At 38.3% G+C, this 13,561-nt stretch overlaps 1 protein-coding gene across 1 annotated transcript in view; it reads left to right on the top strand.

The window, feature by feature from the left end:
• ACTR2 (actin related protein 2) overlaps positions 1–12,021 on the top strand; it is a 35,386-nt gene extending 23,365 nt beyond the window's left edge. The window contains exons 7-9 of the mRNA XM_059943176.1: positions 1,876–2,021; positions 5,967–6,099; positions 9,302–12,021. Coding sequence (XP_059799159.1) covers positions 1,876–2,021; positions 5,967–6,099; positions 9,302–9,472 — 450 coding nt within the window. The 3' untranslated portion in view covers positions 9,473–12,021. The remainder of the gene's footprint in view (positions 1–1,875; positions 2,022–5,966; positions 6,100–9,301) is intronic.
• Positions 12,022–13,561: the final 1,540 nt, after the last annotated feature.

Here is a 13,561-nt window from a genome sequence, read left to right as displayed (position 1 = left end):
AACCACAACTACTGAGCCCGCGTGCCACAACTACTGAAGCCCGTGCGCCTAGAGCCCGTGCTCTGCAACAAGAGAAGCCACCACAATGAGAAGCCCGCACACCGCAACAAAGAGTAACCCCTGCTCGCCGCAGCTAGAGAAAGCCCGTGCACAGCAATGAAGACCCAACGCAGCCAAAACTAAATAAATAAATAAATAAAAAGAATAAATAAAAATAATTATAAATTTTTATAAGTTATATTGTTTAATTTTAGAAGATACTGATCCAAATAGTCAATAAGTCAATACTTTGCAACTTAATGATCTCCAGATTTGCTCTGGGGATTCTTTCCTGAAGCCTTCTTGACAGTTACCCTAGATTTATAATTTGTCACCTACCTGACTTTGCAAGAAAGTGTCATGAGGCAGAGGATAAGGGAACTAGAAGTGTAAGACATATTTTATTTATTTATTCTCCTTTCTCAGAGAGTTTGAGGTAGGTTACAAATAAACAGTGAACTGATGAGTAAATGAAGAGGGATAAGAGTGGACAAATAAAGGAAAGGGTAAGATTTGGTGCAAAGAAATGGGAAGCATACAGTTTTAACAGTGCCAAGAGGTAGTAGTAGTTCCTAGGGTAGGTGGCCCCAGGCTGGCCTGCAAATAGAGCTTTGAGAAGAGCCACACCATCAGAGGCTGGAAGGGCCAGCTACAGAGGTTTTGGTAACAGTCTGCCATGTGAAGTTTTTCCATGTATCTTGGGGTGATTTCAAGTTTGGGTTTTAAAGTTTATTTTTTTTAAGGGTAAATTTTTTTTTAAAGACATTGATGTGATTTATAAAAATATAATTTTGGAGTGATTGCCTTGTACATACTTGTAAACAATCATAGCAAACGGGGGTAAATGTCTTAGAGAACTTGCTTTGTGATGCTTTGTCATATTGGAAAGTCAGTTTTGGAATCTAAAGATAATTATTGTAATTATGTTATTTTAAACAAATATACTGTTAGAAATGTTAATGTAAAACTAATTCTGGTATGTCATACAGAAGTGTGTCCAATGCCAGCGTATACAAGGATGCTTGTTACTTAGGTCAATTCAATGAATTGTGAGGGAGTTTTTGTTTAACATTTCTCATTTAATTAAATATAAACATGATGTAACTTAAGAGTTTTCTGTACAAGGTCATGTTGTAATGGTATCTGACCAGTTTAAATCTCATTTTCTTAAAATTATATTTATTCATTATCATTTAAAATTTAATAGGACCTAGTAAGTAGGATACAACAGAATTGCCTAATAAATAGTCTAGGTCAATATTCCTTAAGTTTTCTTGATCATACAATTTTTTTGGATTAAATGATTTGACAGAAGTTTCACACGTGATATAAAGTGTTTTGATGACAAAATAATAAAGTTTCCCAGAGTAATTATTTGGTGAAAGAAATTACTTAAAATTTTTAATTGAATGTGTCTGTGCTACATGGTAAAAATATCCATAAACTCACAAATGTGTTAAAATGATAAGCAACATTGACTCCAGCAAAAATCCAGTTGCCACGGGCGATCAGCGCCACCTGTAGTGCTCACCTGCACACACCCGTGGAACATCACTCACTCGTGCGTTGGCCAGTCCTCCAAGAAATTCCTGCTGTTTGGGGGCATGACATACCATTTTAAAAGCAGAACAGAGCATGATAATAAAAACAATTATTTTGATGTATTTAATTTACCTTTTTTTGTCTTTTTCCAAAAATGTATTTTAGGAGAAATATATTGCTGATAAGGATTTTGGTTCTAGAACAGGTGTTTATAAGTTTATAAGTACTAACATCTAAAGAACACTAGGAACTTTTAAAATCTTTTGCTGATACCTGATTGTTCTTGGTTTCTAGCTCCCAGATGGCCGCATTATCAAAGTTGGGGGAGAGAGATTTGAAGCACCAGAAGCTTTGTTTCAGCCTCACTTGATCAATGTTGAGGGAGTAGGTGTTGCTGAATTGCTTTTTAACACAATCCAGGCAGCTGACATCGATACCAGGTACATTAGAAATGGTTGTTTCAAAGTTATTTATCAGAAATAGATGGAATATAAATAGCTAGAATGACCAAGTTGTCTATTGTCTCACTCAGGTTTCTGATAGGGTGACACTGGTTGTTGAACAGCATATATCATTGTGTCTCAGATGCCTCTTTAAACTTATTTTGAAATAGTTTAAATGTTGAAAGTTGCAAGACTAGAATAGAGAATTCCTGTACACTATCCAGTTTTCCATTTTACTGATTTTAACACTCTGCATGTTTGTGTGCTCTCTCTCTCTCTCTTTTCTTTCTTGAGCCATTTGAGTAGGTTGTATGCGTTAAGACCTCTTTACTCCTTAATATTCACTTTGTATTTCTTAGGAATGAGGCTATGCTCTTACAGCCACAGTGCATTATTGAGTTCAGGGGATTGATTACTGACATACTTTTATCTACCATCCGTATTTCAGTTTTGTTCACTGTCCCAATAATGTCCTCCATACAGTTTTTCTTTTCTCCAGTAAAGGATCAAATCTAAGGTCACACATTGTATTTAGTCGTCATGTCTCTTAGTCACCTTTTATCTATTATAGTTCCTCAGTCTTTTATGACATTGATATCTCTGCAGAGTACAATTTGGGTTTGAATGTTTTCTCATGATTAGATTTAGGTTGTGCATTTTTGGCTAGAACAGTACTTAAGTGATGTGTCCTTCTCAGGTTATCAAATCCAGAAGTGATGTCTGTTTGCTCCTAATTGGTGATATTAGAGTTAAACTCTTAATGAAGTTTCCTATTTTCTCCACTGTTTACATTTTCTTTTTTTTTCCTTTCCTGACTTTTAAGTAATTTGTGGGAAAATACTTTGAGACTGTGTAAATCTCCTGTTCCTCATCAAACTCTGCCCCCCACCCCTTTTGGCGTCTGTTGATGATTCTTGCCGAAATCCATTTTTATTGTGATGGTTGCAAAAAGGTGATTTTTTCTAATTCTGTCATTCTGTATTTATTAGTTGGCATTCTAGCATAAGGAAGTCCTTTTCCTTTCTCCCTTGTTTTGTTTATTATCAGTATGGTCTCATGATTTTATTTGGTGGATTATAATTTATTACTGCCTTATTTCATTTTGGTGCTAAATTGTTCCTGATTTCGCCTGTGAGAGCCCCTTCAAGCAAGCTCCTGTGTCCTTTGATGTGCCCTCATCTCTTTTTGAGCACATTCTACTTCATTCTATTTTGTGGCACAGGATATTCCCGGCTCATCTTTAATTTTGTTTTCTGAATAGGTAGTGAAAACTATACAAAAATGTATACTCAGAAGTATCACTCTCCCCACCCCTTGTCTTTCACCCTGGTCCTCCTCCCTCTGTTTTTTATTTTCTTACACAAAAGGTAGCATACTGTAAATACTCTTTTGCACTTTGCTTTTTTCACTTAATGTATTCTAAACAAGTTTTTTTTTTTATGTCTAAAACTGCCTTTTTTTTATACAGCAGGTTTTTATTAGTTGTCCGTTTTATACATATTAGTGTATGTATGTCAATCCCAATCTTCCAATTCATCCCCCCCGCCACCCTGCTTTCCCTCCTTGGTGTCCACATGTTTGTTCTCTACATCTGCCACTTCCTAGGGGTTGTCCTTATTCTTTGTTCCAGTTGCATTCTTTTTTCCAGTGTGATAATGCAGTGATAACGCTGCAGTTAATAACCTTGTGCACACTGTATCTTTGTATTGTTGGACATATATATTCTGAAAAAATGTCTGGGGGAATAGTTGGGTTGAAGGATAAATGTGTGTGGTTTTGTTATTGCTCAGTTCCCTTCTATGAAAGTTGTACCCTTTCTCTTTCCCACCAGTCATATATGAGGGCACCTGTGTCCCCAACAGCTTGTTCACAGAGTTTTTCAGCATTTTACTTTTATGCCAAGTCTAATGAGTGAGAAATGATATCTTAATGTAGTTTTAATTTGCGTTTCTCTTAAGATTGAAGTTAAATATATTTTTCTATGTCTAGGGCCATGTTTATATCTTCTCCTGGTGAATTATCTGTTCATGGCTTTTGCCTGTTCTTCTATGGAATTAAAAAGAATTTTTTTCTCTCAGTTTTTGAAAAAGTTCTTTTTATATTAGCTCTGTGATATCTATTGCAGACATTTTGTCATTTTTCATTTGTCTCTTGCTTATGGTGTTTTGGCCATACAAAATTTTGTTTTTATTTAGTTATATAAAAAGATTTATAATCTTTTATTGCATCTAGAGTTTGAGTCATAGTTAGAAAGCTCTCCTTTATACTCAAGTTACTGAGAAATTCACTCAGCAGCATTTTATTAAGCAAGTGTTTGCCTACTTCTTTATTTAACCCTGAATGAAATAACCCGCTAATTTTTTTTTTTTTTTTTTTTTTTTTTTTTTTTTAACCCGCTAATTTTTGTGGGCTGGCTGGGGAACAGGCTGGTAATGGAAATTAATAAAAATAGCCATTGGCTTATAAAAAGCTATAAATCTAATGGAAGATGATCAAAAGTCTAATCTAGACTTAATAATTATGATAAATTCTCATGGTAGGGATTGGGTAGATGCTTTTGTCTCTTGATTTAATGATCAGTAATAGGAAAATTATATTTAAAAGTGCATTCCTGTTGGTAGTGATTAAAGTTTTGGTGTTCCTAAAGCACTGGAGTTAGGTTCAGTACCCTCTCCACATTGCTAGCATTGGAAAGCAGCGCAACTCAAATTTTGTTTTGCGTGTCCTGTGTGTTGAAAGCATACAGATAAATGCTCATGGGGGGCTTCCCTGGTGGCGCAGTGGTTAAGAATCCGCCTGCCAATGCAGGGGACACGGGTTCGAGCCCTGGTCCGGGAAGATCCCACATGCTGCGGAGCAACTAAGTCCGTGCGCCACAACTACTGAGCCTGCGCTCTAGAGCCCATGAGCCACAACTACGGAAGCCCACACGCCTAGAGCCCGTGCTCTGCAACAAGAGAGGACACCGCAATGAGAAGCCCGCGCACCGCAACAAAGAGTAGCCCCTGCTCGCCACAACTAGAGAAAGCCCTTGCACAGCAACGAAGACCCAGTGCAGCCAAAAATAAATAAATAAAAATTAATTAATTAAAAAAATAAAAAATAAAAGAAAAATAAATGCTCATGGGCACATACCACATGTAGCTATACCTCAACTGCTTAGTTTACGTCACACTCGTGTGCATACTTCTGCAATTAAATACAATACAGAACTTCTTCTAGAAGCTAGAATTATAATAGCCTGAGCCCTTGAGAACCTGAAAGTAAGTAAAAACCTGGAAGTGAGTTTGAATGAGGCCAAGATGGATGTGACTTAACTCCTGAGTTTTACTAGGAGAAGAGTTCCTCATACCCTCACTCAGATGATATTACTTCTACTACATATGCAGTTATTTTAGATTTGATTATCTGGTATCATGACCAACAGCATATTTAAGGAAGAAAGCGAGGACTGCTCTAAAAAGCAAACACATCAATCTAACCAAAAATAATAGCTGACAGCCTCAAAGCAAAGGAACAAAAGGGAAAACTACAAAAGACAAATGGAAAAATTCAAAAGCAAGAACTGGAATCGTGGTAGAATATGGTTAATTATAGTAAAGCACCACATCTAAGCGGCTCCACGGAAGCGCTGTGATAGCACAGTCCAAATACTGCAAGTTTGTAACGTAAACTGGTCATCACTAAAAGACTCAGTGACATTTGCAAGAAAATGTTACGTGCTTTAGAAGTGTTGTCATCAAAATACTAATAATTTTATATATAAAGAGGGTTTGTTATCTATTAACAGTAGTAACAGCAGACATTCAGCCCTGTGGTTTACATATTGAATTTTATTTAATTCTCCCAGCAACCACCTGAGGCTGATGTAAATAAAAGCAACTCTGAGATACTGTTTTCCTAATCTGAAACCCCTAATGAATACCTATTGTGCCTTTCTAGATCTGAATTCTATAAGCACATTGTGCTTTCTGGAGGGTCTACTATGTACCCTGGGCTGCCATCACGGTTGGAACGAGAGCTTAAACAGCTTTACTTAGAACGAGTGTTGAAGGGAGATGTGGAAAAACTTTCTGTAAGTATCAATCAATAATCCAACTGTTAACATACTTTTAAAACCCTGTAAAATAGCTTGTGAATCTTGACAGCCACCAGAGGGAGCAAGAAGTCTTTCTAAACAAATTCCTAATGCAGTCTAGTGTAGCCGTGAAGAGGTAGGAAGAAGTAAATGGTGCAAGATGAGCTTTGTCTCAGAGCGGTCCTAGTGCCCGGGCACCTCTGTATTCAGTGTATCGAGGCAACTGGGTCCAGGGCCAGATGTTTTGGTTCATCTGTAACAAACAGCCTGGAACCAGAGGTGCCTGTAAGTACATGGGAAGAACCTGTTGTACTATGGAGAGAGAAAGGCCCCCTTAGGTTTGTTTGGCTTTTTTTAACTTGTTTTTTAATATGTAGTCAGCATTCAGTGCTACTCTTGGACTGTCTCATGTTCCTGACTCTGAGTTATTTTCTGGCTGTTTCTTGCATATGTTTTATCTCCCCAATCAGATTGTAAACAACACCGTTTCTCCAATTCTTTTGCATCCCTGTCAACTATCATAGCTCTTGAAACAGACTTTAATTGGTAGTTGTTGGTGTGTAGAGTAGGAAGAAATTTTTAAACTAGTATGTAATAGTTGGTGGTTATTTGGCATTGATTTTTTTTCTACAAACCCTGGACTGTGTAAAGTACACTATACATACGATGCACTCAATTAAGAGTCGTTTAATTCTAAATTAATCTCTGAGGTTCATCTCATCAACTTTGTTCAGTTTAGATAATGAGATTACATCCTACAGAGGACTGTATGTATTAGAGACACTATGTGACATCTTTTATTTGTGACTCAAATTGCTGAAATTAAATTGTGTATGGGCTCATACATTAAACAAATTAAAAGACTCAAAAGGAGCCATGTTGTCTAAGTACTTCACTCATTTGTCTGATTTTGAGTATACATATAATTTAAAATCAGTCTCAGATGATTATTTAGCAAATGCTTCTTGAACTCCTTCTAGGTGCCAAACACCTGTCTAGATGGTGGGAGAAACAAAACAGTGGTGAACAAAACCAAAAATCCCCGCGTTTAGTCTGTGAATAATGTATCAGTAGTAGTAAGCGCTATGGAGAAGTCAGGTTAGGGGCTAGAGAGTGGGTAGTGATTGGGGGAGACGGTGTGCTCCTTTGTGTAGTGTGATCAGAGAAGGACTCCCGTGAGATAAGATAACTTTTGAGCAAAGACCTGAAGGAAGTGAGCCAGTGGGCAGCCTGACTCTCTGGGGGGAAGAATCTTCCAGGCAGGAAGAGCCCCACGTTGGTGGGAGTGTGCAGGAGTGGCTGGAGCAGAGTGAGCAAGGGCGGGGCTGGGAGGTGAGCTCAGAAAGGTAGTCAGGATGTAAGCCTTACTCAGCCACGGTGAAGAGTTGGGCTTTCCTCCTACTGAGGAAGGAGGATCTTGCGCAGAGAAATGGTAGGATCTGACTTGTTTAAAGGATCATTAAGTCTGGGTGGTGAATAGATTGTTGAGGGAAGGGAGGAGGAAAGGTGAAGTCACAAGACAGGTTAGGAGGCTCTGAGAGGACGGAGGAGCTGGTAGAGAGGCTTATGAAATAGATGAGGAGGTCTGAAGTGGCGTCTCGGAGAGTGCGAGAGAGAAGAGAAATGTCACGGGATTGCCGAGCGGCACTGAGGGGCTCGGCTGAGGTACCATGTAAAGCTAGATGTTGAGTTTCTCTGACACGCATTCAGTTGCTTGAGGGCAGGGGCGGAGCAAGAGGGTTGATCACCCGAGTTGGTGTTCTGCCGAGTGAGGGAGAGAAAGACAGGGTCACTGAGGATGATGTCAGGACATGGTGGAGAGGGCACGCACACGCGCCACAGAGCAGGAATGAGGAGGAATAACCTGGGCATCTGTAGCTGCCCTGGGCAAAGGGGGGTGGTGGATGGGATAGTCAGATAGGATGAGTTTCTGAGGGGCTGTGGAGTTGCAGGGAGGAGGGAGAGAACAGTGAACAAGAATTACTGTTACCCACCTCCAGAGTTAGGCAGGTCGTGAGAGAGAGAGAAACAGCAGCCAGTTGAGAAAGCTGCAGGGCAGTGGTGTCCTCAGGGGCTAGCCAGGTGTCCCTGAGAGCGGGGCTGCCACACCACAGCCCTGGACCAAACCTGGCTGTTCTATAAAGTTTTTTGGAACACAGCCAGACCCATTCTTTTGTCACATAATATGTTGCCTATCGTCACATATTGTCTTTGGCTGCCTTTAGAGATTGCCAGAGAGACCTGCAGAGCCTCAAGTGCTTACTCTCTGGTCCCTTGCTGAAAAAGTTTGCTGACCCCTGCCAAAGAGTAAAAAAGTAACTAGAACAGTTAGAACAGTAGGTTAGCCTCGGAATTAATAAGTAGACGGATGTTTTTCTATGTCATGTGTTATGACAGATCCTACGGTTCATTTATGCGACGTAAAGACAAAGTAGAATGACATAGTTATTTTGAGTCTTTTTGCGGAATTTGTGACTTTGTAAATAAAACTGCTGCTTCATTTTGAGGTTTCTCTTTCAGGTGTTGACTGACCGTACAGATGGAGGTCTGTCCTTGTTAGACAGTTAATAGTGGCTGCAGACTATAAAACTTCTCCTGCTTGTCTTTAATTTTGGTTACTGTGTTCATTTTTTCCAACATCCTCATAATTTATTTTGACCGTGTTTGGCCTTGTTTATTTTGAGAACATTTCGTTTGAATTTGAGAGAATAGAAAGTGAGCTTTGCTTATAAGGAAAGAACTTAAAGCTTACTCTGTTGCACGGGACTACAATCGTAGAGGCGTGAGACCTTGAAGAAACTATAGCAGTCCTCTTATCCCAACTCTTCATTTGACAGCTGGCCAGGTGATTTGCACATTAGTGGGAAACCTGTCACAGTCAGGGCGCTGGTACTTGGGCTCTTGATAGGGTGAGCATGGAATTCATTGTTCAAATCAGGCTGCTTTTGAGGGTGACAAGGAGTGTAGTTAACCATGGGGCCACAGGTGTACATTGCGACTGTTCTAAGCACACTGGGATGGATGTGTGATCTCCTGGCTGTGAGTTTTGGGCAAATTACAAAATTTCTCTCTCTAACTGAGATACTTACATCACAGGACCTTTGTGAGAATTCAACATGAGAATATAAGAAAAAGTCATTTTCATAAAGGAGAAAGCACCATGCGTGTGACGTTTTATCATCTCCTCTTTCTCCTTTAGAAATTCAAGATCCGCATTGAAGACCCACCCCGCAGAAAGCACATGGTATTCCTGGGTGGCGCAGTTCTAGCGGACATCATGAAGGACAAAGACAACTTCTGGATGACCCGACAGGAATACCAAGAAAAGGGTGTTCGTGTGCTGGAGAAACTTGGGGTGACTGTTCGATAAACTGCGAAGCTGGTTCCCATCATGCCCCTAACGCTTTCTTTTATTGCCAATCTTTGAACTCATTCAACTCCAGGACATGGATGAGGCCTCTCTGTGCCCTTTGACTGGAAAGGTCAGGTTTTATTCTGGTGTCTTGCAGAAGTTTTGTTAAATTTGTGTTGATGTGGGTAAATCTGACTGCTTAGTTCCACCACTTCCCTGCAAACACAAGAGGGCCAGGGTCCTGTCTGCTTCCCTGTCTGTTTCTCCTAAGTAGGCATTTAGATCATTCCCGTAGGCTTCCTATTTTCACTTTCCTGTTCTAAGGCTGCTAGTTTTAGTCTTTAGCACACTAGGTGGTATGCCTTTATTAGCATAAAAAAAAACAACTTCCACAGGAGCTTTTATGTGTTATTGGGGTGGGGTGGTGAGGACTGAGTGGGCGGCTGCTGAACCCTTTGTGGCGTTTCCCCTGTGGTGTGGCGCTTTCTACCGTTACTGCTGCGGCTTTAAGTACCTTAAAGCTTCTGGTATTAACATTTTAGGGAAATGGTAGGCTCAGAACTAAAGTGTTTGGGGTTGGGGTTTTGCGTGGAGGGAAGGGGTGGGGTTTTGATTTTAATTTTTTGATTTTTGAGCTTTTCTGCTCTGGGGTACGTAAGATGAACTTTATTTACAATACTTTGATTTGGCAGGTTTTCTTCTACTTTTGGTCTGCCTGGAACTGTTTCCATATGCTGTAAAAAGCAAGTGTAGTGTCCCATCATTATGTGACTTAGGGATTTTTTTATTTGTTTTTTAAAATCAACCATATCAACTGGGACTAAACTCCCTAGAATCTACCAATGGAAAAGTAACATTGAAAAAAAGCTTTTGGAAATTCAAATTACAGACAAAAAGTGCTTAAGAGCTGGTATTTTTCTAAGTGCTTCTATTAATACCAGAAGCATTAAGGTAACCCAGTGCCAAGTACCATTCTTGCAAAATTCTTTTATATAACCGACCAGTGCTTATTTAATAAAAACAAGTAGATACATATAAATAATTACTGGCAGTAGGTTATAATTATTGGGTTAAAAATAACATTGAAATATGGGACTTGTGCCAGTTGGGTAATTTTCACTAGTTTTTTTTTGTTGCTATGTTTCATTTAAAACCTGGAAGTGGAGTAAAATTTGACTATTTAAAATGTTGGCCAAAAAAAATCAATATTTAAATGCGTATTTGTACTGAAAAACTCATCATAACTACTAAATCTCAGCCATCTTAAGCTTGAAAGAAGAGTTGTTGGTATTTTGTAAATGTTAGCCTACTTACCTGTCAGAAAACCATATTTATGAATCCTGTCGGTATTGCTTGGTATCTGAAAAAATATCAAATAGTACCCAGACTTGAATTCCTTCTAAATTTGAAAAATAAAGTAATAAGAAATTGTATCACTCTAAGTACAAAATGCAAATTCTGGAGAAAAATGTTTTTCTTCATTTCAAAACATTCTTTACTAATAACGACTTTGAAAGAAGCAGCGTACTTTTTTGGGTGACTGAAATTGGAGAAATTATTGGCTATAGCATCTCTTTTTTTTGTGAAGACACTTAAAAATCAGTTTATATGAAATAAGCAGCAAAAGAAGGTTAGTTTTAATTATGCAGCTTCTGTTAATATTATGTATTTTTTGTCTGTTTTACCTCAATTTGAACAAGTAAAAGAAGTTCGCCTGCATGCTGGACATGCTTCAGTACACATGAATAGCCTATGAATAATGTCTGTTAGATTTTAGGGACGTGGGTATCAGAGTCACTTTGGAATTCTAAAGTGTTCCTAAGTCATGTTCTTATAAATCCCCCCCCCAGCCTTTTGAATACTGAGTTGTTAAAGGACACAGATGTAGGACCAGTATCTACTAGTTGTTCATTTCAGGTAAATGGATTGACTTATGACCTTTGGTCATGATTTTAAAATATGGGGGTAGAAGACAACAAAGAATGGGATAGACTCTTAAATAAAGCAATGAAAGCATTTGTCATTTGTCCCTTGAATGTAGAATTTGGTTTTAATTTTATAATTCTGCTAGCAAACATGACAGTTAAGATGATGTATTAATATATAGAAAGAGTATAGTTTTTAAATTACATTTTATAATTTTCCTATTCCAAGGTGAAATAATGCATTTAGTAATTTGGGGGTGGGGTGGGGAAGTATCATGTTTAATTGGAGTTGTCAGGTATGAGTCCCTCAGAAATTAAATTTTTTTCTGTTTTAGAAGAGATCTGATATATAGCTCTTGAAAACCTTTGTCACTTAAATTTACAATAATTAAAATTCTTTTCTTTTAAAATTAGAATTGCCAATGCCTTGACCTTTGAGAAGGGTTTCTTAGAAATAGGTCCTGCATTTAAACTTTTTTCTTTAAAATGTGGTATTGGATGTTAACTTTTACACAGTTCTGAGCACTGTCAACAATATTTGGAAAGTATTTTGAGAGATCAATGGAAAGTTAAACATTCTAAATTTAACACGAATACACTTCTTTTTGATTCAGAAAATAAAATCAGATTTTTCAAAGTAAATTTGAATTTTGTCTTTGTTTTTCCTCTTAATAGTATTTCTCTTTGGTTTCATTTTCTTATTTTTATTCATATTTTCGTTTTTGCTAATGCAAGACGGATCGACAACTTTATATGCTAGTTGTTAGGGAAAGTTCAGTTCAGTGACATTCTACTATTTGACAAAAAATCATTTATTTTTGCTATGATGTTTATTTCTGATATGATTTTAAATACCTAAGGTGGGGGATAAAAACCTAGGAATAAAAACAAATCACAGCTACAGCTCTATTAGAGACTTTTTTCCCTCTAGGAGACTGTTTTGTCTCCCGGAAGATTTAAGGACGCTTTGGCAGTGTTAGGAATGCTCGAGAGATCTATATGGAACATGCCTCTTTTCAACAACATCTTACCTCATCTGCAGACTTTTAGGCATATTATTTTTAACAAAGCAACTAAAGACAGATGAAAACTTATTAAGCTGACCCAGCCCTTTCTTACTTTTATACTAGCCTTTGAGGATGGGGTCTGGGGAGTAGATGTGAGTATTTTTGTTTTTCTTGCTCCATGAACTTGTGTGCTTGAACCCCAGTGCTCCCTTCATGGCCAGAGTCCCCCAGGACTTCCTGAGGTTCTCCTCTGGTGTCTTTCATCCAGTCTCTTCCTGGTCCCCAGAAGAATGGTGTGATTGCTATGTCCATGTTACAGAGGGGCACTGTATTAGGTGTCATTGTTGATGGAATGAATGTCTCAGTGCTCTTCTTTTTTTTTTTTCACCCACAAACCTTGACCACTGTACAACTGAGTGTGGTTATTAACTACTAATTTTAGAACCATCGAAGAGGATATCCAACTAAAGTGAACCAGAAACTCAAGGGTTGATTTTAGCTCAATATTTAACATGCTGTCTAACTAACCTTGGACTAATTGGCCAACTACCCACAGTACCTGGGGGTATTTGTAGGATCACTTTTTTCCTCCAGCTCAAATTTCTTGAACTATTTAGAAGCTTGAAAATGCTACATCAGAGGTAAGTGGAGGAGGTGGGGGAAGGACCTGGAAAAGTATATTTGCAAGTGTTGAGTGCTTTGTAAAGGCCAAATTACTGACTTTAACCCCGCCGTACTGCAGTTACTTTAGCTACAGAGTAAAAATAAAGTTGGGATGTAAATAAGGCAGCTCTTAGTAGTTAGTATTAGCAGGGAATTGGTTCCAGGACACGTGTACCCCCCAGGATAACAAAATCCAAGGATGCTCAAGTCCTTTATATAAAATGGCATGGTATTTACATATAATCTACACACATCCTCCTGTATACTGTAAATCATTCCTAGACTACTTATAATAACACAATGTGAAGGCTATGTAAATAGTTGCTGGAGCATGCAGCAAATTCAAGTTTTGCTTTTTGGAGTTTTCTGGAATTTATTTTCCTGAGTTTTTTTTTTTTTTTTTTTTTTTTTTTTTTACTATTTTATTTTTGGCTTCGTTGGGTCTTAGTTGTGGCACGGTACTTCTCGTTGTGCCACACGGGCCTCTCTCTAGTTGTGGCCCGCGTGCTCAG

The sequence above is a fragment of the Balaenoptera ricei genome, chromosome 13 (assembly GCF_028023285.1).
Source record: "Balaenoptera ricei isolate mBalRic1 chromosome 13, mBalRic1.hap2, whole genome shotgun sequence".
Classification (NCBI taxonomy): domain Eukaryota; kingdom Metazoa; phylum Chordata; class Mammalia; order Artiodactyla; family Balaenopteridae; genus Balaenoptera; species Balaenoptera ricei.
This window is presented reverse-complemented; position numbering and strand designations above follow the sequence as displayed.